The sequence below is a fragment of the Protopterus annectens genome, chromosome 13.part0 (genome assembly GCF_019279795.1).
Source record: "Protopterus annectens isolate FY-2018-M chromosome 13.part0, PAN1.0, whole genome shotgun sequence".
Taxonomy (NCBI): Eukaryota; Metazoa; Chordata; order Ceratodontiformes; family Protopteridae; genus Protopterus; species Protopterus annectens.
Genome location: NC_056747.1, coordinates 743,355,010 through 743,380,559, shown reverse-complemented (window position 1 = coordinate 743,380,559; position 25,550 = coordinate 743,355,010). Strand labels below are relative to the sequence as shown.

General features: G+C 41.7%; 1 protein-coding gene across 4 annotated transcripts in view; it reads left to right on the top strand.

The window, feature by feature from the left end:
- Positions 1-25,550, top strand: part of PHF12 (PHD finger protein 12) — a 1,235,756-nt gene that overhangs the window by 310,769 nt on the left and 899,437 nt on the right. For all 4 annotated transcript variants that reach the window (XM_044054432.1, XM_044054433.1, XM_044054431.1 and 1 more), the window contains exons 6-8: positions 4,565-4,697; positions 15,309-15,473; positions 16,028-16,189. In XM_044054432.1, coding sequence (XP_043910367.1) covers positions 4,565-4,697; positions 15,309-15,473; positions 16,028-16,189 — 460 coding nt within the window. The remainder of the gene's footprint in view (positions 1-4,564; positions 4,698-15,308; positions 15,474-16,027; positions 16,190-25,550) is intronic.

Genomic DNA, 25,550 nt, shown 5'->3' with positions numbered 1-25,550 from the left:
TCAGGACACACTCCACCAGAGCAGCCTCCACCTCAGCAGCTTTCCTCAGAGGAGTCTCCACCAGGGACATACTGGAGGCTGCCACCTGGACATCTGTTCACACTTTTAAAAAGCATTAACACCTGCCTCTCTTCTCCAAATCCAGTGTAGGGTGTGCCTCTGCAGTCTTGCAGGGCATCCTAGCCGGCCCCTAGTTTCCATGACTGCCCCCACTCATTTCCTCAGCTTTGGGAATCTTCCCAAATGTAATGACTGCAGCAGTGAAACGTGAAGAATATAGTATAATTGTGTACGGGTCTATCTGACTACGTCGACAAGTCAGAACGCCGACAGCGAGAACACCGACGCCAGAAGATCGAAAACGGAGAAGACCGACGGAACAAAACCCCGACGCTGAGAACATCGACATGGGAAAAGGCTGTGGATGTATGCGGTAGTGACGGACGTTAGGGTGCGAGTAAGGTAAGTGTGCGACTGTGATAGTTTGTGGGTTAGGGGCGGGTTAAGTGAGTTAGGGTTAGGGCGCGGGCTAGGTAAGTGTGCGACTGTGATAGTTTGTGGGTTAGGGGCGGGTTAAGTGAGTTAGGGTTTGGGCGCGGGCTAGGTAAGTGTACGACTGTGATAGTTTGTGGGTTAGGGGCGGGTTAAGTGAGTTAGGGTTGAAACGGGTTAGGTGAGTGTGCGATAGTGGCGGACCTTAGGGTTAGGGTTTGGGTTAAGGTTGTAGGTAGTTGTGTATGTGAGGTTTAGTGTTGGTTTGTAAGGATTTTGGTGTGCTTGTGTTGTGTGTGTGCTTTTTGGACCGGGGATTTGTTTTGTTTGTTGCTTGTCGGGATTATGGTGTGTCGGGCATGTGAGGTTTCGTGTTTGTGAAATGTCGGTTATGTGGTGTCGGTGATTTCGTTTTCGGCGTTTTGACTTGTCGACGTTGTAAGATAGATCCTTGTGTACACATAAATGTAGATGTTTAAGTGTATTCACTGTTTCAGTCCTTGTTTCTCTCCCTCCATCCCCCTTTATTCTTCTCCTTTTATTGCCATTCTTCCTTGCTGTTCTCTCCTTACAAGGGGCATATTGGTATTTATTTTCCACTGGTTGGGTTCTTCCATCAGAACCTGGCCTCCTACTTTGGCGACTCCTGACAGATTAGGGCAAGAAAAACTGATGTAATGGCGTCGGCTGCCTAACTTTGTACTCCTGACTACCTGACATCAGTCCTCAAGCAACAGCAACCGACGCAGCAGTACTAAGTCTCTGGTATATGGGCCGGCCGAGGGCTACCCTGGCAGGGATAACCCAAATGTGATGATTGCAACAGTGAATATATTCGAACATCTACATTTATGGTAAGTGTACACAACTGTACTTTCTCAGACATCCCTCCTATCTCAAAATGGCAAATCATGGAGACTCGGGCGCAAATCAAAGATCTCTTGGCTCAACGATCAGTAGAGTAAATCCCCACAAATAAAGTAGGAGGAGGGTTTTACTCCAGACAGTTTCTGGTCCCAAGAAAGGATGGAAAATGGATACCCTGCTTAGACCTCTCAAATGTAAAATTCCTTTTGCTCCCCAAGTTCAGAATGCCAAGTTGGAAAAGTTTCTTCCCACAGTCCTTCCAGGGGCAGTAGTGATCATCTTAGACTTAAGATATTTGCCTTTGTGTTCCAATAGCAAAGGAGGAGAAAAGGTAACCTTAGTTTTAGGGCTGGTGGAACTCGTTAGCAATGTTCTGCATTGCCCTTTAGCTTGTCTACTGCTCCCAGATTCTTCACAAAATGCCATACTCCAGTAAATTGTCTTTTTCAGGAACAAGGAAGTGCAGCTGTGTCCCTGTTTGTATTACTGCATCATACACAGTGGCGGAATTCAATTTTTCTCAGCAGATGACATGGCATACCTCAGACTTTGGGTTCACCTTCAATCATGGGAAATCCAACCTCTTACCTTCCATCAACTTTATATTTTTATGGGCTTTGTTGGATGACATCAAACTTTTTCTCTGCCAAGTGAAAGTTTCTTTCCATAATTCATTACTTCAGAAAGCTGATTCAGGTGAAATCTGTTAGAGGCCTCCTGCACATGAGCAAAATTTAGCCATACCTCCCGTGGTGTTAGCACCATCACCTGCTGGGGCTCAGAATAAAAATTCTTCCTTGCCTCAAGCAGGAACTGTTGTAGTGAATAGAAAAAAAAAAAAAAAAAACAAAGGCGTGCCCTTCACTGCACGGTTAGGACACTAGCTGATCACCACAGACCTCTCTGATCTGCAGTGTGGAAAGCAGGTGGGACAGCTCCTTTTTAAAAAGTCATGTCAGTGTAAAAAAAATTATGCTTTCAAGCATAAGAGTATATGATGCATTGTATTGGTATGAAAAGACAATACCACAGTGATGTGTTATATCAACAAGTGGGGGGGTACTACCCACTCTTACCTCCTATGCCAATTGGCCCTGCAACTTTGGGAGACAGCACAAGGGATGGGACCTCACCTCCTAGCTCAATATTTTCTGGGGACAGGCAGCGAGCCAGCAGACCAGTTAAGTAGATTAGTGTCAGACCGTCATGAAGGGCTAACAAAGTCTATATTCAGAAAACTCCCAAACATGTAGGGTGTGGCAAAGGTAGACCTTTTGCCTCAGATGATAACAGACAGGTCATCAAGTTTTGCCCAAGGGCTTGGAGGGACAGATCTCTTTCCATTTGCCTTCCCTTCAGTACACCATATCCCTTGGGTGCTTCTGAAAATTGGGAATGATAAGCTAAGGATGATCCTGACAGCACCCTTCTGGCCCAGGCAGCAACTGATTTATCATGCTTTTTAGGATGTCCAAATAGGATTCATGGCTGCTTCCTCTGGAGGTGGCTTGTCTTCTACAGAACAGTGGCATTGACATACACCCCAGTCTGACGGCACTCAAGCTGGCAGGATGGATAAATGTGATCCTCATTCCCGCCAGACAGTTTTTTAAAAGGGGCGTTTTACTTATCATCAGAGGGCAGGAGACCCAGCACCTGGAAGTCTTGCATATCAATATGAAAAAGATTCTCCCACTAGGGCATTCTAGTGGGTAGCGACCAATACAGTCAGACAGCCCTCTTGTTCTTTCTTACCCGGCAGAAGTCTTCTCTAAAGGGCAGTTATTCTTATAAGATTGATGCCTAGGCAATATCCACCTGCCTGCCTCTCCACCCACCTTTCTTTTCGCAACCATTGATAAAACAATTTAAGAGCCTCATCCACTTAAGACTATGTAGGAGCGCCTACGCCCTATCCTGGGATTTAAATTTTTTGTGCTTGAAAAACTTACTTTGCCTCCTTTAGTCTGCTGCTGCTTCAGACATCAAATTTACCACATGGAAAGCTTTCTTCTAAGTGGCTATCACTTCAGCCAGGAGGATTTCTGAGCTCCTGATGCTCATGTGTAGAGACCCCTTTCCAACATTTCATAAGGATTGAGTTTCCCTGAGAAACGGCCTTCTTTTATGTCTAAGGTGGTCACCGATGTTCCTCTAAACCAGGCAGTACATTTACTAGTGTTTTTTCCTGGCCTGTAGAGCAAATGGGAAAACGCCCTTCACTCCCTAGATGTGCATAGGGAGCTCAGATTTTTATCTGTATAAAATTAAGGATTTCAGAAAATCTGGTCAATTGTTTGTAGCCTTTGCAACCAACAAACAAACACAGTTAACAAACAAAATTATTTCAGTGTGTGTTCTAATTATATTTCCTTGTGTTACAAGCATCATAGCAATCATGGAAATGTCTACCCAGTCCATTCTGGAGGCAGCCACCTGTTCTCGCTGTACACACCTCCAAACTTTACAACCTAAATCATTTCTAGGGCCAGAGCTTGTTTCACTACTGCAGTCCTGCTGAGGTTCTGGTCTCCATCATAACCTACTGTCGACCAACCCACCCCTATGTATAGCTTTGGGAATCCTCTCAAGTGTTACTACTGCAAAAGTGACGCATGATTAACATAATGTAGTTGTGTAAATGTACTGTAAATGTAGATGTTCATGTCTCCACTGTTACGGTATCCATTCCTTCTCGCCATTATCCCCACTCAATCTTCCCCATGGGTTGGGTGGTGGGCAATCTTTTCCTATCCTCACTTTGGTTTTTTTCCTTCTGGAGATAGTATGGTCCGGTCTTTCTCCTTATATGCAAGAAGATTGGAGTCCAGCCTGGGGGGTGGGGTGGGGGGGGGAGATATGAACGATCTGAAGAAATGGTGCTGGCTGATGCGGGGTTACATCTCTGGTATTTCGGCTGGTCAGGGGCTTTCCATGGCAGGATATCCTAAGTGCTATTGAAGCAGTGGCGATACTTGAACATGTGTTTTATAGACTGTGTTTTGTGTCTAGCTAACGTTGTGAATTAGTGAAGGATGCATTCTATTGTTTTACTTCCTCTTCACTGTTTGCAGGCAGCATTATAGTAATTTGTATAGGATACAGATTATTAAATCATCATATTTAAATGTCTTGTTGATGTGTGTGCATTAACCGAAACTCTAATCATTATGTTGGTTTATTTTGCTTAATTTCCATTTTATAGGAGTTGCAGAGTTGCCCCGCTTATTCAGTGTGATTACTGTCCTCTCTTGTTCCATATGGACTGTCTTGACCCTCCTCTCACTGCCATGCCAACTGGGAGATGGATGTGTCCAAATCACATCGAACACATAGTGGTAAGGAAGAACGTTTTTGTCATTGTGTAGGAAAGTGTAGGTTACACAACATACATTATATGGTAGTATCACAGGAAGGCACATGGAACCCTCAATTAAGCCATATTTTATACATCATAAGTTGTCTGATTAGAGGAGGTGGATCCAATTTCAACATGCTGCCACTTCTACCTGATGCATGCACACATTGAAATATGATCTCTGTTTAAGCGCAATTATGTCCGCAAATGTAGTCACCTTCACAATTTAGTTATTATGGAAGATTGTTGTAGGAATGTTATTTTGCATTTTATCTGTTGAGTTGAGCTAGTAATTTTCCATGTATCCAGTTACAGACAATTGTCCTGGGTACATTTTTGTCACATGCAAGTATTATACGTTCTTGGTGAAGGACAACTGAGATGACATTTAGGAATATTGCCAAAAGTTTCAGGCCAAACAGTTTGTGTTCAGAAATTTAGATAAACTGTATAAACACAGTTTTGAAGAGCAGTTGACTTTGGCACTCTTGTTTGTTTCCATGTTGGTCCACCACAGGACATTGAAACTTGCTGAATAGTAATAGATTGCTGGAGGCGAATGTTTTCTTTTTCTGAGCTGCACTGACAAATACCAAAATTGAAATGACTGTGTATGTCCTGGGAAACATGCATTTGTGTACATATCCTAGACATTCTATGCTGTAGGTTGTATGGGATAGAAGTGGCCCATGGAATGGTACTAAAGCTTGGAGGATGAGCCATACCTCTCAGCTGCCCAGATTTTTTTGTAGACTGTCAATATTTTTCATTCTCTTTTTTTTTTTTTTTTTCTCCCTGTTGCTCATTACATTTGTAATTTCTGGCAAATCACTGAGGATTTAAGTCAATGAATAATGACTCTGTCATACCTCTCAACCTGGAAACATCAAAAATTTGGACAAAAGCCCATGAAAAATAGGTAAAATCTGTATGCTAATTAGCATAAAATTTGCATACATAACTATGTAACCCCATCCATTCCAATGGAATTGTGAGCTACCAACTTTCAGGCGCAGACAACCAAAATATGACCCCAGCACAATCTCTGCAGAAGTAAGTCATGTGAATAACACATTAAAGAGATCTAGAAGATCTAATAAATGCTGCTAGCAAACAACTTTATATTTCATTGTTTCATCTACAAATAAAGTGCCTGTTGTTGCCCTTGAGGAATAAATTGCGTATGTTACATTAAAAAAAAGTAATCTAGTAATATTGTAATAGGGAATGGATGGCAAACTGATAACAGGTTCATAATTACTAGGTATCTCTGCCAGAAAGGGCATTCTCAGCATAGCTCTCAACCAATCGGGGACAAATTTCAACAGAATCAGGGACAAATCCAGAAAAAATCCGGGACACTTTTAACATAGTGCTATTAAGACATTGACAGAATCAAAGCTTACAAATTAATGTACATTTTCTGAAATTTGTCGTTATTCATTGTGTAATTCACCACCTTTCCTCCGAAAGTCACTAGTTTTAGGAGGGATTAAGAGGGCCAGCACTAAAATTTGAGTCAAAATCAGGGACGTCCCTGAAAAGGGACAGTTAAGTAGATGACACACACACACACACACCTGAATGCCATTAAACAAAAGCTGCCTGCCGAAGTAAACCTAGGTGCCATTAACGCATACACACAGCTGCCTGCCAAAGCAAACCTAGGTGCCATTGACGCGCACGCGCACACACACACACACACCTGCCTGCCAACGTAAACCTAGCTGCCATTAACACATACAGCGATTGGAAAGCTTCAGCAAGCTGCCATTAACACACATGGCGATGTGTGCACAGAAACCTTCTGCAAGCTGCTGTAGTAAATAACACAGTGAAGGCTAGAACTTAAGTAAATAAACTCCGAAGTAAACACGCAGAGTAAGCTCCAAAGTAATAGAAACATCCAAAGCAAATAATACTGAAAAAACACACCACTGGAGCAGAAAGTTGGCTGGAAATTTTTACTTCACAGTTAGTAACTGGTACCTCGGCTTTTGCCTTCAACGGATGCAATACATAGCACACAGACACTTTTTAAATACATATCAAAACCCTTAACAGTCAATTAATTTCAATTAATCTAAGTTAATTTAATGTAACGGCCGCATCTGGGCAAATTAAGAGGGCTATTAAAGTAAGGATCATGGAACATCTGAAAGACATTCAGAATAGAAACACGAAAAGTCCAGTTGCAGAGCATTTTGTCAATGTGCATGGAGGTAATGTCTGTTTTTTTTCTTTGTTCTTGCCCAATCTTTATTCAATAGGGGGGAGATACAGTTAGGAAATTAATGGAACTAGAAAGAAAGTTTGTTAAAATATAGAACATTGTCACCTAGGGGTCTCAATTTGGAGGTCATTTTAGTGTATTAGATAAGCCCTTATTTGGAAAGCATTTTGGAGTAGTAAAATTATATAAATAAATGTGTTAATTTTTTTATTTAAGTATTTATTCAGAAATATTTAAATATGCCTAATGCAGCAGTCATTGTTTAAATGTTTTTTGTGATGTATAAAATTGGATGTATTTGAAAAAATGTCAATTAAATTAACTTAGATTGATTGAAATTAATTGGCTATTAAGGGTTTGATATGTATTTAAAAAGTGGCTGTGTATTATGTACTGTATCTGTTGAAGGCAAAAAGCTGAGGTACCAGTTACTGTGAAGTAAAAGAAATTCCAACCTACTTTCTGCTCCAGTGGTGTGTTTTTTCAGTATTTGCTTTCAGTGTTTTTATTATGTCGTTGGAAGGAGCAGATGCTATACTGGGTATCTTCAAAACCCCAGCGGATGTTAAGTTGCTTTTCACCGAGCTTATGAAGGAGCGTGAGGCTAAGCTTGTAAATAAGGATTTATGGTGTTCGTTGGGTGAGAAAGACAATAATGTGCAGTTCAGTCAGCTAGAACAACTGATGATTAAGAAAATTAATTTGTTTTACGACTGCAAACTGTTGAAGTATTTGTCTGAATGTGACTCATAGGGGACTTAGAAATTGCCCGTTTGAGTTTTCGGATGGGGAACAAGACTTATTACAAGAATGGAAACTGTTTTCTCTTGAGTGCACTTTAGGATGGTGTATACTCCTATGTAATTGCGAAAGATTGCATCATCAGATTATTGATTTACAAGGCAAGTTGAGTGAAATGGTTCCTAGTGACAATTATTCTAAGCAAATGAGTGACATTAAGGTTAAACTTGAGGAAAATGAGTGGTTGGTGATGGAAAGGAAAAAGAATAAGTCTTTCCTTAGGGATATGAATGACTTTCGCAATGGTTCCATATATGGGTGGCAACGTTCACAACGTAGAGGGAGGTCCAAAAGTAACAGGAAATTGGTTTCTATACGTGATTCCTCTGCTCCTCATTGGATACTTTCTCTAAGAAAAGTGTTTCTTTTGAAAACAGTGAGGGGGAGTCTGATTCTGATTCCTCTCATGTGGCTGAGGCTGTGGCAAGTTCGTCAACTTTGCTTGCACAACCAGTGAAAGGCCAAATTAAATTGATACAGACGGAAGAAGGATTATTGAGATGCCATGGGACAAATAAACTTTTAACATCTCCGGTCCCAGGAATGTTTTTGGACTTTTCTTATTTTCAACATTTAAGTATTCAGAATAATAAATGTGTTGAAATTAGTGAGTTTATCTAATTTACAGTTGAACAATGTTGCTTAAGCATTACTTTCTAGAGGCACGAAATTTGTGCCCGTTAAGATACCTACACTTGCAGATTTAATATTGGATGTTAAGAAATTTTGTAGGAAGCTACATTTAATTGTATTTTATGATAATAAAAACAAAAATACTGCAAATGGCTTGAATTTGAATGTAAATCATGATACAGATATGTTTGAAGAAAATGTACTGCTAAATGTTTCTATTTATGATGAATATTCTTTTGTGTGTGATTCCATTGAAGTGTGCACTGAAGGGTTTGAAACTGATTATGGTCAACTCCCCATCCCTAGCTTACCAACACTTAGTAAATTTATGCCACCCAAATTATCTTCAGCAGTTCTGTTTGAACAAATGTTGACGTAGAAAGTTGAACATGAATATGGAAATTTCATTGAAAGTGTGAAACATAACATTTCGAAAAAAGAATGGAATATGTTAAGCACACTTAGAAATCGGTTGTCAGATTTTGTGTTTAAGCAGGCAGATAAAGGTGGAAATTGGGTGATCATGTCAAGGGCAAAATATGAGATGGTATATAATATTTTGTTGGTGCAGAAAGGTTGTGTAAAACTGGATTTTAATCCTGTACATGACTTGAACAGTTGTTTGAAATTTTGGAACGAGGTGAGGTTGGGTTTCTTAAGCAGGGATATTGTTAAAAAGTTGCATATTCAGAAACCATGTGACCTTTCCTTCTATGCGTTTCCAAAAGTATATGAGTTTGTTAAATGCCCCGGGGAGACCTATTGTTTCAGGGGGTGGGTTCTTATTTGCAAAATATAGGTTTATTTTTGGATTCTTTGTTAAAACAAATTTTTTTAAATTCCTGCACATGTAACTAACTGAGGAGCTATGTAAAGAGGTCAAGCAATTGTCTTGACATGATGGATATTACTGGGTGGTTGTAGATGTGAATTCTTTATACATTAATATTCATTTGAAATGGGGTTTGGAAGCTGTTTGGGACATTGAGTGAGGGTCCTAAAACTGCATTTGTGGTGCGGTTGTTGGAATTCTGCCTGACACCTAATTATTTCAAGTTTGAATGATGATTTTCTCCACATTAAGGGAACAGCAGTGGGAGCATCATATGCTCCCACTTATGCTATTCAGTACATGGGTTCCTTTGAGAAAATTTATATCACATTTTATAAAGAACATGTTTTGTTCAGGAGATATATTGATCTCTTTGTGTAAAGCGGATCCATGTGAGTTTGAAATATTTTTTTCTGATTTAAATTCTAATGAGCACAATTTGAGGCTTTCTGTGGTAAAAGGTGAATCTGAAATTGAATTTTTGGATGTTGAATTTTATGTGGATTTTTATAAGAATATTCAGTTTAGGCCTCATAGGAAAGTGACTGCTGTTAACTTTTTACATGAGATAGCATGCACCCCCCCCCCCCCATTTGCTTAATTTCTTGCCCATGGGTGAGTTTAAGTGTATTGCTCGAAATACCTCAGAAGAGGGTTGTAAGATTTAATTTCTCTTGGAGGCTAAAAAGAGACTGTGTGAAAGAAGTTATAGTGAAAATATTTTGAAACATGCCTTGGATATGGTTTTAAAAGGAAAATGTGGAAGTAAAGACATGAGAATTAGTTATTGTGATAATTTGTCGGGTGAAGTCTAGGGGAAGTATCTCTTTGTATCTAAATTTTCTGGTTTCTCTTAAAAAAAAAAAAATGGCATGTTATATGTGAGGATGTTAATGTGGGGAAATTTTCTCAAGTTTATTAGATTTTCTTATGGGCGTTATGCCAACTTGAAACTTTTAAGCATGGGCTGTTCTAGTGTTCAACGGGAACTTTCTGGTGCGTGTGCTTGTGGACATTGTAAAGTTTGTGCTCATGTTAAAAACATCTTTGGGATTTTTATTAATGGTAAAAATGTGTGTGTAAGGGCAGATTCAGTTTTCACTCGTGTGGTGTAGTTTATGTGGTAGGATGTGGGTGCACGGTCATAGTGGTATATTGGGCAAACTAAGAGGGCTATTTAGGATCATGGAACATCTGAATGACATTTGGAATAGCAACATGAAATGTCCAGTTGCAGAGCATTTTATCAATGTGCATGGAGGTAATGTCTGTTTTTTTTTTTACCTTCTCTGTCCTTACCCAATCTTTATTCAGTGGGGGGGTCGATATAGTTAGGAAATTATTGGAACTAGAAAGTAAGTTTATTTTAAACTATAGAACATAGTCACCTAGGGGTCTCAAATTGGAGGTTAATTTAGTGCATTAGGTAAGCCCTTATTTGGAATGCATTTTGTAGTAAAATTGTATAAATAAATGTGTTAAATTTGTTATTTAAGTATTCAGAAATATTTAAATATGCTTTATGCAACCATCCTTGTTTAAATGGGTTTTTATGATGTATAAAATTGGATGTATTTGAAAAAAATGTGGTTGTTACTTTAACTTAGATTAATTGAAATTAATTGTCTGTTCAGGGTTTTGATATGTATTTAAAAAGCGGCTGTGTATTATGTACTGTATCTGTTGAAGGCGAAAAGCCAAGGTACCAGTTACTAACTGTGAAGTAAAAGAATTTCCAGCCTACTTTCTACTCCAGTGGTGTTTTTTTTCAGTAAGATCCAAAGTAAACAAGCCTGTCGTTAAAGCTGCCTGACAAAGTAAACCTAGCTGCCATTAACACACACTGATGCCTGTACAGAAAGCTTCTCCAAGCTGCTGTCAGTGAAAGCTGTTAAGTAAATAAACTCCAAAGCACACACACTGAGTAAGATCCAAAGTAAACCTAGCTGCCATAACCATTAAGTAAAACGTAAACAAGCCTGCCATTAAAGCTGCCATTAACACACACAGCGATGCCTGCACAGAAAGCTTCTGCAAGCTGCCATAGTAAATAACACGTGAAAGCTAGAAGCTGATAAACTCCAAAGTAAACACACAGACTAAGATCCAAAGTAAACCTAGCTGCTGTTAAGTAAACAAGCCTGCCATTAAAGCTGCCTGCTAAAATAAACCTAGCTGCCTTTAACGCACAGCGATGCCTGCACGGAAAGCTTCTGCATGCTGCCGTAGTAAATAAGATGGTGAAAGTAATAAAAGTGAAGCTTGAGCTGCTGTTGATGCTCCCGCTTTTACCCTGGATGTTCTGTCACTTTAGAAAGCTGAGCTGGGGACAGAGGTGCTCTGCAAGCTGCCATTAATGTGGTGCACATGCTAAGTGCTGACTTTGACTTTGAAAAGGCACCGCAAAGCTTCCACAGTCCACACACAAAGTTGAAAGTAAAAGCCAAAGTAATTACACAGTGAAGCTGTGATTCGTGCACAGAAAGGCTGTTAAGTAAATAATACAGTGAAAGTGAGCTAGCTGCCGAGTAAACCAGTAAAATGATGCCTGCATGGAAAGCTTCTGCAAGCAGCCGTTATTCCCGTTAAGTTAAAAGCACAGTAAGACAGTGAAAGTAAGCTGCTAAGTGCATAATACAGTGAAGCTGCCGTTAAGTAAATAACACTGTGTTTTTGAAGCTGCATTAAGTAAACAGTCTGTCCCTCTGAAAGCTGCCCTGCTGTTAGGTAAACACAGTCTGAAAGCTCAGCTCACACACAACACCCCCTGAAAGCTGCCGTTAAGTAAAAGTGAAGTTGCCGTGCATGCATGCATGCATTCTAAGTGCTGACTTTGACTTTGAAAAGTAATGATTCTCGCACTTTTACCTGAGCCTGAGAAGCTGAGTTGGGGAAAGATGACGTCCATACTGTGCAAGGTCTGCAAGTAAATTAAGATGTGCTGTGCAAGTTCCACAAGTAAATTAACGAATGGCAGGCAGCCTCGTGGAGTTTACATCATTGAGCATGCCCTGCATGTGATGACGTCCGTAGTAAAAAAAAAAAAAAAAAAAAAAAAAAAAAAACCTGGGAAATTCAGAAATTAAAGGGGCCACTCGGGAATTCCTGGCACCCCAATATTTTGCTCTCAAAATCGTTATTTACTGAGGAATTCGGTACGGTTGAGAGGTATGCTCTGTTTTAAGTTTCAGACCGTCTATCATTTATAAAATGCATGCTAGCACAAAACCTGTTCTAGCAATTTTGAAGTTTGTAAGACCAATACGTAAAATCTGTCCATATTGTTAGGCATTTGTCCCCCCATTAATTTAGGCTTTGTCCAGATTGGTTGTGCTAAGAGGTTGAGAAGTATGGAATGAGCAGGTTCATATCTCTGCTTTGGTTTTGCATAAATTCCATATGGTAAGCTTCTGAGTGTCCTTAAACTATACAGCATTCCCAGATTTTCTCCGCTATAAATGTTTCATCAAACCAAGGCCATGGATGTAGATGATGAATGAGAAGACTGCTACCTTTTGAGTTTAACCATTAATACTATCTGTAGTACTAAAATTTGTCAGTAATCCTAAAACATTTGGTGGCAGTATTCCAGAGCATGTGGTTTTTGGCTGATGTGGCACTAAAGGCAGTATTTGGCTTAGTACAGTCCAGTGTAACAGGAGTAGCTCATATTAAGTTCATTCTCTACAGAAGTGACTGTTTTCTTTGAAGTATGGGTTTTGTAATGCCTAATTTTCTAGCCCATGTTTGTTCCTGAAAGGATCGTGTTCATAGTTTTTTTTTGGTTACCATTTTCTTCTGCTGTGGCTGTGCTGTCATTGTGTTAACACGTTTTCTAATTATAAAATGGATTTTTTAGTTTAGTGGGAATATGCTTATTGTGTAACCTTGTGTTTGTATTTTACTGTAAGCTGAGCAGCTGTCCAGTTACTTCCTGATTCCATTTCATGTGACTTACAGTTCTAATGATGTAGTTAACGAAAACAATTTGACAGTTTGTAGTGGGTAGTGGTTTTCTGTAGTCAGTTGTTGTGTCTTTCAGCTTTTGCCGGTCAGGGGTCACCACAGCGGAACTCCGGTCCGCTAATGATTGGCAGTTGATTTTTTTACATGCTGAGTTGCCAGCCCTTATGCACAACCTTCAACGAAGGTACACAATAGCAGATTAAAACATCAATGTAGCTTGATCAAATAAGTACATAAATGCATTTATATTCAAGTAAAAATAAATTGGGACAGAATAATATTCCTTGTAAACTATATAATGCTTTTTGTAGACAACTGTTTTGGTTACATGTATGTTACAATACTGTATCCCTGTCATTATACACTTTACAAGGAATGTTATTCTGTTCTAATTTGCTTTTACTTGAATATAACTGTATGTATTTGTTGATTGGTCTGACTGACACTGATATGCCGCATTTATATGTTGAAGTTTGCAGTAGACTGCAGAAAACACATACCTACTACAGACTGTGAAATTTTTATGCTAACAAGTGCATCATGGGAATTGTAGGCCACATGACATGAAATTAGGAAGTAACTGGACAGGTGCTCAGCCTGCAGTAAATACAAATGTAAGTTTACTGTGCTTAATAAAAGCGGTGCCTCTGAACTAACTGGTAGAAACTATTTTATAATCAAAGTCCACTTTACCTAATGAGAGCAAAATTACAACAAAAAGAAATGGTGGTAAAAGTATTTGCACATGGTCTTTAAGAAATCAGTTTTGAAAGCAACCTGTGAAATTCATTAATGCATGATGTGAGGATGTGTGTTATACAGTTGCTTGTTAGTTACTGATTTTAAAGATGATTAAAGTTTCAAATTGTTAGGATTACATGTTGCTTTAACTGTGTCATTCTTAAAAACTGGAAGTAGGTATTTCCAGTTGACCTTCAAATAGAGCCCTACCTGCATCCTAATGTGCTTCCATACATTGGATTACTAGTACCGGAGTTTAAATTAAGTGTGGTATGTTGGCAGATAGATATGAACTCACCTTCTTTTGCCCTCCATTTGCATTTTGTGCATTTAATTTCAACCAGCTAGCTATGTGGCACATAAGGAGTATTTCTGCACCACTGGCACCTTTTCTTTAGGGAGCAGGCTTGATTCAGTAGAATTGCCAGTGGGATTGGGTAGGACCCAAGAGATTGACTGTCTGCTGTTTATGATTCGGGATGTGGGTGGTAACACAATTTGGTTAGTGTTTGCAGGAGAGCTTTAAGGTGCAAGCCTGTCCCTTACAAAAGGAGTGGAGGATGTATCTGACTTTTCACAGAAGGTGTACCACATAGCATCTTTTTTCTCCAGCTTCCCAGTTTTGACTGCCAAGTTTTCCTCCTCCTCACTAGGTCAGCCCATTCATTCCATGAAGGCAAGAGCCCAACAACCCATTTGTTTTAGGTGTGGGTTGAGTGGCAGGAACATAATCTGTATGCAGGGATCAGTTTCATCTTTAAGGCTGTAGCCATTCCCATTTTACATGCTTCCTTTATCCCAAGGGATGGCTTGGAGTGGAGTTGCGCAAGACGACTGCCACTGTACACCTCTGGCGTCTTGAAGGCATAGCACCTGAAGTGATGTGTGGTCTGCCGATGGAGTTTCTCCACAGAGTTTTCACTCTGTATGCAGTCCTTGGACAACCCCCACCCCTCCCCAACCCTCTGAACAGACTGTACTTTGTAATTCTTCTCTCTTTCCAAGCCAGTTCCTGAACCACTAGTTGAACTCTGTTCACCTGGGCCCTAGTCTGGGCTTTAATCTGTGTGTGCCAGTGGAGCCTGTCACCCCTATGTACATCATTGTATATTACATTTCTTGAAGTGACTAGTAACCTGCAGGGCTGACTGGGGACCTGTACTCAGGAGATTGGATGCCATGCATTGTGATTGGAAATGCTGTTGAGTAAGTGTTGTGGAGCTTCTTTCTTTGACAGTTAGAAGAAGTAGGTTCTCACCAGAAATCACTGGTTTGGAAGAAGTACTGCTGGCTGGTTTCTCTCTGATGCAGTTTAAAAAAAAAGGCAAGACAGATACTTGGTTCTATATGTTTACCAACCTTGTTTTGTTGACTTTCCCTTTCAGCTAAATCAGAAGAATCTGACACTTAGTAATAGGTGTCAGATTTTTGACCATTTTCAGGACACAGTATCTCAACATGCTGTTAAGGTGGAATTTCTCCATAAAGTTCACAAGAAACATCCACCCAACCGCAGAGTTGTCCAGCCTGTAAAAAGGAAAACCTTAAAGGTTAGTAAAGTAGTCTCCATACTTTTATTTGCATGCATGTCTATATTGGTTCTGGAGTTGTTTATCTCAGTTTGCTTTTGTTGTACTGTGAAGTACCTTGTTGTGCACAGTCCCTTGGCCCATAGGGCATTATTTGTGTTTTTAATGGTGTCTTAACTTGACATTTTTTTTACTCTCTCTATTTAACATTTGTTTACCGAAAAAGTTAGTTTGCCTTCTGGTTTCATTTTCAGTTTTTATTTCCATGCATTTAGGTGAATTGGGCCCTGTTGCTGCCTTGGGCTTGTTAATTTGGTAGATAGTGGATGTTGTCTTTTCTGATTAACCAGCACCTTGGTGTGAGTGTTAACCCTTGATTTTCTTCGCTGCCATGACTTAAGCTATTAATTGACTAGCAGGGGTACTTGTAAAATGTAATGTTGTTGTGGTTATGCAAATCCTTCACTTGAACTTGTTAGTGCCAACCCACCAGTACCGCCACATACACAGCATTGTCACAGAATGTGGTAATATTCATCCTGTCTCTTACTAATTCTGTTTTGCTGTCTCCTCAGGTTCCTGATGCCATTAAGGCCCAGTACATGTACCCTCCCCCTCTTGTACCTTCTGCAGGAATTCGGGATGGAGAGCTGATTTGTAACAGAGTTTCTGAGGAATTGCACAAGCACCTTCCCTTTCCTTCTGAGCACTTAGCAAAAGGTTCTGAACAGCAGCAGGTAAGGCGCTCATTGGTACACAAGTTATTGGTTGCTTTACTTTAGATGGGTTATTCACTGGGAATTTGTGTCTCCCAGCTGAGAGAGTAGGTCAAGCTAAACATGTAATTGAAAAGAGTATTCCTGAGAAAATTATATGCAGCATGCTATATTTTACTTGGTTCTTGCCTGCAGTAATCTTTGCTTTCCTGATGGCCTTCTATTCATATGCTGCAGTATTCATAACATAAGGGAGTCCACCTCCGGCTGACTCGTATGTCTGGCCAGTATCCAAAAGTCTTCATTCTACTGCAAGGTACATGCTATGTCACATAACACATATGTCAGCCATAAAGAGACGTCTGGTATAAAGCGGATGTTAGCATGGACCTACCTCGGAGCTTTTCTGACACCTGTCCAATCACTTGCTTCAGATGTTTGCTCGGCAGAAGTGTTGTGTTCCAGTTATCAGATAAGTACCCTTTGGCGTTTTTTCTTAAAATCTTTGTTGCTTGTTTGTTGGGTTCATGTCAGCTAGGAAGGGCAAGTGTTAGTGTGGAAGGCAGATTCCACATAAAGACATCCATGAACTTTGCCTCTTTTGTCTAGGCCCTGACCACGACCACACAGAGTACACTATTTGCAAGTCCTTCGTCCCTTAGGATCGGCTAGCCTCTCTATAAAATTATACTTGGAAAAACAGCGCCTTAAGTGCTTAGCACATGAGATGGATGTGACATCAGGCCATTTGGATAAGCTTGTACCAAAGAAGGCCAAAAAATCTCAGCCTGAATTTACAGCTGTGCTCTCTCTTCTGGTCGTTTCTTCTGCGGCTAGTGTAGACTTGGAGACCATACTGGAGGTGGTGGATGTACCTTTGGTGGGTACTACAGTGGAAGCTTCAAAGTGTCTGCTGGCACGTCTGCAAGGGAAGGACAGATATACATACGATCAGGGTGATAAGGGGGGACCCAGGCTCGTTATCTCTGAAGTTCCTCATGGCGTCACACATCACTGTGCATGAAGATGTTCTCTCCGATATCGTCGAATGCAAGCCAACGTCCAGTTTTTACACCTTTTCACCATATGGAAGCCCCTAGAAAGAATAATGTTATAACTAAACATGCGTCTCCTGCTACACCTCAGCAGCCCCCTGATTGGCAAGCTTTTTCTCAAAGCCTCTTTAATGCCTTTATGGCCCTTCGCCAGTCTTCTTCTGTTCCTCTGCAGCCCTTTTCTCTTTCCACAACCTTCAAAAGGACAGCTATTGACACTTCCTCAGAGGAGGAGGAGGACTCCTCTGGGGAGGCATCCTTAGCCTAATCCACCCAGAAGCCATACCTCCCTAGAGGAGGAATCTAATGTTACAGATTCCCCTGAGAAGGACATTTATTTTGGAGAGTCTGTCCTCAAAATAAGTGTTTTTTTCAAGTGGGACTGCTCTACGTTTCGGACATTCAAAAGAGGTACTATGACCTCTTGCAGATGGATTCTCCATCTCCTTCTGCTATCCCTCCAGTCCTGCTTTCCTTTTTGGATGTTTTCTTGGGTGCCTCCAAATGTCCTGACTCTCAGCCTCCTGCCCCCAAATATCCAAACAGGTTCTGTAAGGTATCTGAGGACTCAGAGTTTCTTTTCAAAGCCTCTGCTGCTGATCGACTACCATATCTATTTCTATGGATAAGGCTTTAAAATTGCTACCATCAATTTCCTTGTTACCCTCTTATAAGGAGAGTAAGGTCATGGAATGTTTGGGAAAGAAGGTTTACACTTCTGCCACTTTGGCCTTCCATGCAATAAATTATCAGCCCCACATGGCAAAGTACTCCCTGGGACTTCTAGCTGATACAGAGAAATTTTTGGCAGACATCTCAGATTCCCCAGCAAAATTTAAATTAGCAGCTATTCATTCTTCTGCACAAATGACTAGGCACTCCATCAAGTGGAGTTGTGATGCTGCCACTGCCACTGGGTCAGTCCTTAGAAGATGCTCTTTGCTTAGGTTACAACCTCTGCCTGAAGACTTCAAGGACAAGTTGCTGGATGCACCCATGGATAACAAAGCCTTGCTTGGGAGTTCAGCAGCAGGTCTCTTCAGGAGAAAGGAAAAGAATTACAGGACCTTAAACACATTCCTGTATCTGCAGTTCCACGTTTTCAAAGGAATTACCCATTTAAGACTGCATTTATAAGAAAGACATCCCTGTCGTCTTCTAAAAGTAAGAGGGGACCCAGAAAGCCAGCCTCTTCAAAGTTTGCTCCTTCCACCCCCTACTCCAAAACGGTCCTTTCAGTACCAACCTAAGTCAGGTAGTCTGTGACGATCAGCCACCGGGGCCATCCACTCCCTTGTCTCTCTGTCTCAGCCTCTCTCAGTGCTTGGAAGCTGATTACTCAGGACTGTTGGGTGCTTTCCATAATCAAAATAGGGTATTTCATGGTTTGGGAAAAAGTCCCCTCATTCAGAGGGATCTCACCACCCCCAAAGATCAGTTAAGCATCTTTCCTCAGGTCATCGCAGACCTGATCTCTCAGGGGACTATCCAAGAAGTTCAAACTTCCCAAAAAGGGAGTGGATTTTACTCAAAGTTCCTGGTCCCCAGGAAGGATGGCTGTTGGAGGACCCATTCTGGACCTTTCCCATTTATATGCCTATCTTCGCATTCCTATCCACCCATTGTTGAAGTTTTTATGCTTTTCTGCTGCTTCTTCGCACTTTCATTTTTGTGCTTTTGCCCTTTGGTGTCTCTACAGCATCAAGGGTTTTCGCAAAATGCTTTGCTCTTATCATAGCATTCTGCAGAATGCAAAGAATTCAAATCTTTCCTTACCTTGACTACCTTCTGATTCAGGCACAGTTCCCAGAACTACTTCAGGAAAATCTTTCCTTCACTGTTGCCCTTCTGCAGAGTTGTAAGGTTCACTATAAACTTCCAGAAGTCTTCTCTCACCCCTTCGCAGGATCACACTTTTCTGGGATGCAGGATACAGGCAAATTGCTAGCCTCTCTTCCCATACAGAAGGTCTTGTTCCTGACTTACTATTTTCAGAGCATCCTTCCTCTTCAGTCATTGACAGCCAGGGACTTCCAATCCACTGTCCTCATGATATCCTAGCAGGACTACACACGAGGAAGTTGCAGTGGTATTAACAACTGTATGGATCCAACACTCACATCCTTTAGCGATGATCTTTGTGTTTCACTGTTGCAGTCATTACATTTGTATTATCTGCTTGCAGGTAGCCCTTAGTTGGCCTGATTAACAAAGTCTTGGGTCCTGTGTCTGTTGCTGTCCCTTCTTCCATGACGTCAGGGGTATAAAACATGCAGCCAATGCCATTACATCAGTCTTTCTTGCTGTGCGGTGCCAGAAGCAGTTCGCAAGTGCCGGTCGGCCGACTCCTGAAATTTTCGTTTTCGACTTTCAGAAGTGAAGTCTTCAACTAAAGCTAAGTACCCCATTGGGGAAACTTTTTTTTGCTCCTTACCGATGTCAGTAAAAGTTAATTGCATTACTTGTGGAAAGCAAATACCACGGAAAGATTTTCATTTGTACTGTATTCCTTGCCTAGGTGCTGACCACAACGTACCTTGCTGTCGGTTTTGTGCTTTATTTAATCAGCGCACTATCCGTCGCTGGTATATTTTCGCCACTAAATTTTTCGGTGTTCTGCTTAATTATCCAGAAATGTCATCGATTAGCCATCCGACTACCGGGATTCCGAAAAAACGCAAAGATAAAGACAGAGACAGGCCACTGATGTCCAAAACTGCAGATGATGCTTCTCTTAAGCCAGTCGCCAGTACTCAGTGAGGTGCTTTCACAGCCCCTGATACCCGCTACTTCTGATTCGCAGGCCTCTATTGAGACCCATTCGGAGTCCGGTATGCCGCGAGATGCTTCAACTTTGGAACCTGTGGATGTCTCTACCTTGGATGGGTCTGGAGCTGCTGTGCAGGCACCGGCTTCTGAGGGTGTATTCAGACCTACGGACTTGCATATTAAACTGACGCTTCCTTCTTTAATTAGGCCTAAATCTCGATTTATGCCTAAAAAAATGACGCCCGGGCCACATGCTCAGGCCTCTATGCCTAAAAAAACAAATAAGAATAGCTGAAGATCTAATAACACTAATTAGGGGTATACAACCCCCTCCCCTAGGATTGAAGTTGATTATGAATCTTCTGATCAGGATTGTGCTTTTTCTGATTCTTCTCATGATCCGGATTTGCCCTTATCTACTTATGAAAATTCTGATGCAGAGGAACTCCATTCCCTCTGCTTCCCCTCCTGAGGATTTTTCTTTTGGGGAAACCTTACATACTCTAAGGGAGCATTTCCACTGGGAAAGCCAGCATTTTTCTGATTCAAAAAAGAGGCTTAGGGATTTCCTTCTCCTACCTCAGCAATAGGCCTTTAGCTATTCCTCCTGTACTAGACATTGTTGATGCTTTTTCGGAATGTAGTTCAGCTCCTGATTCCCTGCCTCTTTCTCCCAGAAAATCTGACAAGATACTACAGGGTCCCTGAGTCCCACAAGTACCTTTTTAAAAATCCTATTGCAGATCCAGAGACTATTTCACAGGGGCCCAAGGGCATTAAGGCTCCTACTGCTAAAAATCCTACCCCTTCTGATAGAGACTCCAGGGCACTGGATAGATGGGGTAAGAAGGTTTTCACTTCTGCAGCCTTGGCCATTAGGGCTTTAAACTGCCAGTTTCATATGTTAAAGTATTAGCAGCATGTTATTGGACTGCTTAAACAGAAAATGATATTGATTCCTGACTGTGTGGAAAATAAATAATTACAGGATTTTAATGCATTCTGCTGAACAAGTTGGAATATATACTTTGCAATTTTAATTCCTGACTGCACTGAAAATAAAGAATTACAGGATTTAATGCATTCTGCTGAACAGGTTTGGAAACATACTTTGCAATGTGGATTTGATTCATTAGAGACCTCTTGCAGGGCTGCTGTTACTGGGTCTGTGCTCAGAAGGCATGCTTGGCTCAAGGAGCAATCTTTGCCTGATCATGTTAAAGCTAAATTGTTGGATGCTCCTTTAAATCAGGACTGCCTGTTTGGCAACAAGGCTGAGGAAGTTCTTAAAACGATGGAAGATGAAGCTAAATCTATGCAAACTGTTAAAAATTTTTTTCAAGTTCAGCCTCCTAGATTTAGTAGGCAGTGGTCCTCTAAGAATTGGTCCTTTCTAGCCCCTTCCAGGTCTTCTCAAGCCAAACCCAGACACAGCAAAAAACCCAGGTTTCAGTCCCAGGGGGACACACATAACTAAGCAGTGGGGGGCCTCCACTTCCAAATCTGAGAATAAGACTCCCCCTATGGTAAACTGTCTCAATGACTTCCTTTTAAAATTTCCAAGCACTTATCAACTGACTGCCCCATTGGGGGGAAAGAGTGCTCTTCATGCAAAGAATTGGGAACTCATTACCCAGGACAAATGGGTTTTAAATATAGTGTCCCAGAGATACAGATTTCACTTCCATATGTTGCCAACAGCAAGTGGGTGGCCCAACCTACCCCCAAATCAGTGGGCAGAGGCCCCAAAACAAGTACTTTCTCTCTTAAGCATTGGGGCTGTTCAACTGGTACCAGAAGAGGAAAAGGGACAAGGTTTCTACTCAAGACTTTTCCTTGTTCCCAGAAGAGACAATTCATGGCGTCCTATACTGCACTTGTCTACTCTAAACACCTATTTGGAGATTCCAAAATTCAAGATGCTGACTCTTCACCAATGTGCTAGGCAAAGATGCCTGGTTGGCAGCACTAGATTTAAAAGAAGCAGACCTGCACATCCCAATCAGGGAATCTTGCAGAAGATACCTACGCTTCAAAGCAGGCTGCACGCACTATCAGTTCTCTGCACTACCCTTTGGCTTATCTACTGCGCCCAGGGTATTCACAAAGTGCCTAGCTCCAGTTATTGCATTTTGCAGGCAAAGAAATATTCAAATGTACCCATACCTGGACGATTGTTCAGGCAGAAAGCCAGGACATACGTTTGAATCATCTTATAAAGGGTTCTAACTTGTCTGGGGTACACCATAAACGGAAAGAAATCACACCTGGTACCCTGTCAACAAATTATATTCCTGGGAGCAAGCTTGAATACAACTTCCCCGATGGCTTACCTCACGCCAGAGAAACAAATTCATTTGACAAACTACTTCAAACAAGTGGCCACAAAAACCCTTCTATTTGAAAGACAAATACTGCAAGCCTTGGTGTTCATGGCCTCCTGCATTCTTCTAATTCCATATGCAAGACTGCATATGAGGAAACTACAGCGGTATCTAAAAAGCCTATGGTGTCAACATTCTCAAAACCTGGAAACAATGATTCCTATCATACCTTGCTACGCCTAGAGTTCCTTTGATGGGCAGAGGCCTGCCACCAAAACAAGGGGCTACCTTTCACACCACCCCCTGCCACTCAAACCCCAACAGACGCGTCAGACTATGCATGGGGAGCTCACCTGGCAGGGAAGTGCATTCAGGGCAAATGGAACCCAAGTCAAATGCACCTGCATATCAATCAAAAAGAAGTGTTAGCTGTATAGAATGCTCTGACAGCCTTCAAGGACCACATTCTTGCAGGACAACTAATGGTAAAGACAGACAGCACCTCTCTTATGTGGTACATAAACAAGCAGGGGGGATACACATTCTTACCCCCTCTGCAGACTAGCCATGGCATTGTGGAACACAGCCTTGAGCTACCAAGTGCACCTACAAGCTCATTTCCTGCCAGGAAAATTAAATACACTGGCAGACAGACTAAGCAGGAACCTCATGGACCCGCATGAGTGGAAACTGGAACCAAAGATTTTCAACATATTTGCAAGCAAATGGGGGAGCCCAGATATAGACCCGTTTGCCTCTCCCTAGAACTACCATTGGACAAATTTTGCACAAGGACTCCCCACAAACAAGCCTGGAAAGTGAATGCTCTGTCCTTCAGCTGGAAAAAACTATCAGTCTATGCTTTCCCCTCTCTGCTCTCCAAAGTACTACTAAAAATCAAACAGGACAAACCAGGGATGATTTTGATTGATCCAGACTGACTGCAACAACACTGGTACCCCCCCTCCTGCGCGGTGTGTCACAGTTATCTCTATGGCACCTGCTTCAGACTCCTTCCCTGCTGTCTCAGCAGCAGAACCAGATTCTGCAACCTCACCTTCTAACAGTGAACCTTGCAGCCTGGCTAATTACTTAATCTCTCCTTTACCATCCCTCAGCAGACCTGTGATGAATATCATTTTAGAGGCAAGGAGGCCTAGTACTAGAAAATCTTATGCTGAAAAATGGAAAAGATTCTGTGCCTAGAACCAATCTCAAGGGATGAGCACAGCAGCTCCCAATTTACCTCAGATTTTACAATACTTAACTGAGATGCTTCACAAGGGCCTGTCTTTTTCCTCCATTAAAATCCATGCCTCAGCCATTTCAGCTCATTATAACACAGAACCACACCCCTCTTCTCTCATCCACTGCTCAAGCAGTTCCTCAGAGGGGCAAAAAATTTGAGACCACCCAGGAGAGCTCCAACCCCAGCCTGGGACCTTAACTTTGTCTTGGCGAAACTCACTCTACCTCCTTTCGAGCCGACTGCTACTGCAGACAAAATTTCTTTCTTGGAAAACAACTTTCCTTTTAGCAATCACTTCAGCTAGAAGGTTATCTGAATTACAGGCCCTTATGGCAGTGGAGCCTTTCATCATCATCTTTCTTACAGACAGGGTGTCCCTTAGAGCCAATTCACCCTTCATGCCCAAGGTGGTATCCAGTGTGGCTCTTAATCAGTCCATTCATTTGCCAACCTTCTTTCCCAGGCCACAGAATAAAGGGGAACGGATATGCATTCCTTAGATGTGCACAGACAGCTTAGATTCTACTTGGACAGGACTAAACCTCAAAGGAAATCTGAACAACTGCAGGTGGCATTTGCTGCAGGGGCAGAAGGGAAGGCTATTTCAAAGCAAACAATTTCTAAATGGATAAGCCATTGCATTAATTTCTGCTATAAGCACCATGGAAAACCTATCCCCGAGGGGATCAGACCTCACTCCACCAGGCCTGCACCTACCTCTACAGCCTTTCTCAGAGGCGTCCCTACCAGGGACATCCTAGAAGCTGCTATGTGGAGTTCTGTACATACTTTCTCCAAGCATTATCAGTTGCCAATTTTCTCTAAATCCAGAGCTGGCTTTGCCACTGCAGTCTTGCAGGGCCTTATAGCTGGCCGTAATGTTATCTAATTCCTCCTCCCAACCATAGCTTTGAGAATCGACCCAAATGTAATGACTGCAACAGTGAAACACGAAGAACATAATACAGTTGTGTACACTTACCATAAATGTAGATGTTCAAGTGTATTCAATGTTGCAGTCCTGGTTACCCTCCCTCTTTCCCCCTAACTTCTTTTGGCTATACCTCTACTTTCCTTTACTATGCTTAAAAGCCTTTTTGGTGTATTTGCTATTTTGTTGGAGGTATATCATTGTGCTTTTATATTTAATTGCTTCCCATTGGGGGGGGCACCTGAAATCTGGGGCAAGAAAAACTGATGTAATGGCGTCGGCTGCATGTTTTATACCCCTGACGACCTGACGTCATGAAAGAAGGGACAGCAACCAATGCAGGACCCAAGACTTTGTTAATCAGGCCGACTGAGGGCTGCCTGCAAGCAGATAACCCAAATGTCATGACTGCAACAGTGAATACACTCGAACATCTACATTTATGGTAAGCGTACACAACTGTACTTTTCTGATCCCATTCCTTCCTTGCATAAAAGGGGACTAGAATGGTGGGTCCTGCAGGTAAACAAAAAGCCTGGCCTACCTCTGTAACTACCCTTCCTTCCCTAGAGTTATTCACAGACACAGGTTGGGGTGCAACTCTTCAAGCCTGGAGGGTCAGAGATGTTTGTTCTCTCAAACAGGCACAGGAACATGACAGTGTAAGGGAGATGAGGGCACTGTTTTTTGCACTGCAAATCTTCAAAAGCAACCTCATTCCAGGAGTACTGAGGTGGTTCACAGACACCACCACAGCTCTTTGGTATATCCGCAAGCAGGGGGAGAACAAAGTTTTACAGTCTTATGCAGACTAGTCCTCGCCTGGGACTTGGCCTTACAAAGCCATATCTCCCTTCAGGTGGTCTATTTCCTCTCATCCCAGAATACAGTGGCAGACTTTTTAAGCAGGTTCTTGACCTTAATCCCATGAATGGATGTTGCACAGGGATGTGTTTCTGGACCTAATCCATGGTTGGGGTATGGCTCAGATAGTTTTCTTTGCCTCCCCCATGAACAGACAACTTCCAAATTTTTATGCTAGGGTCCCACATCC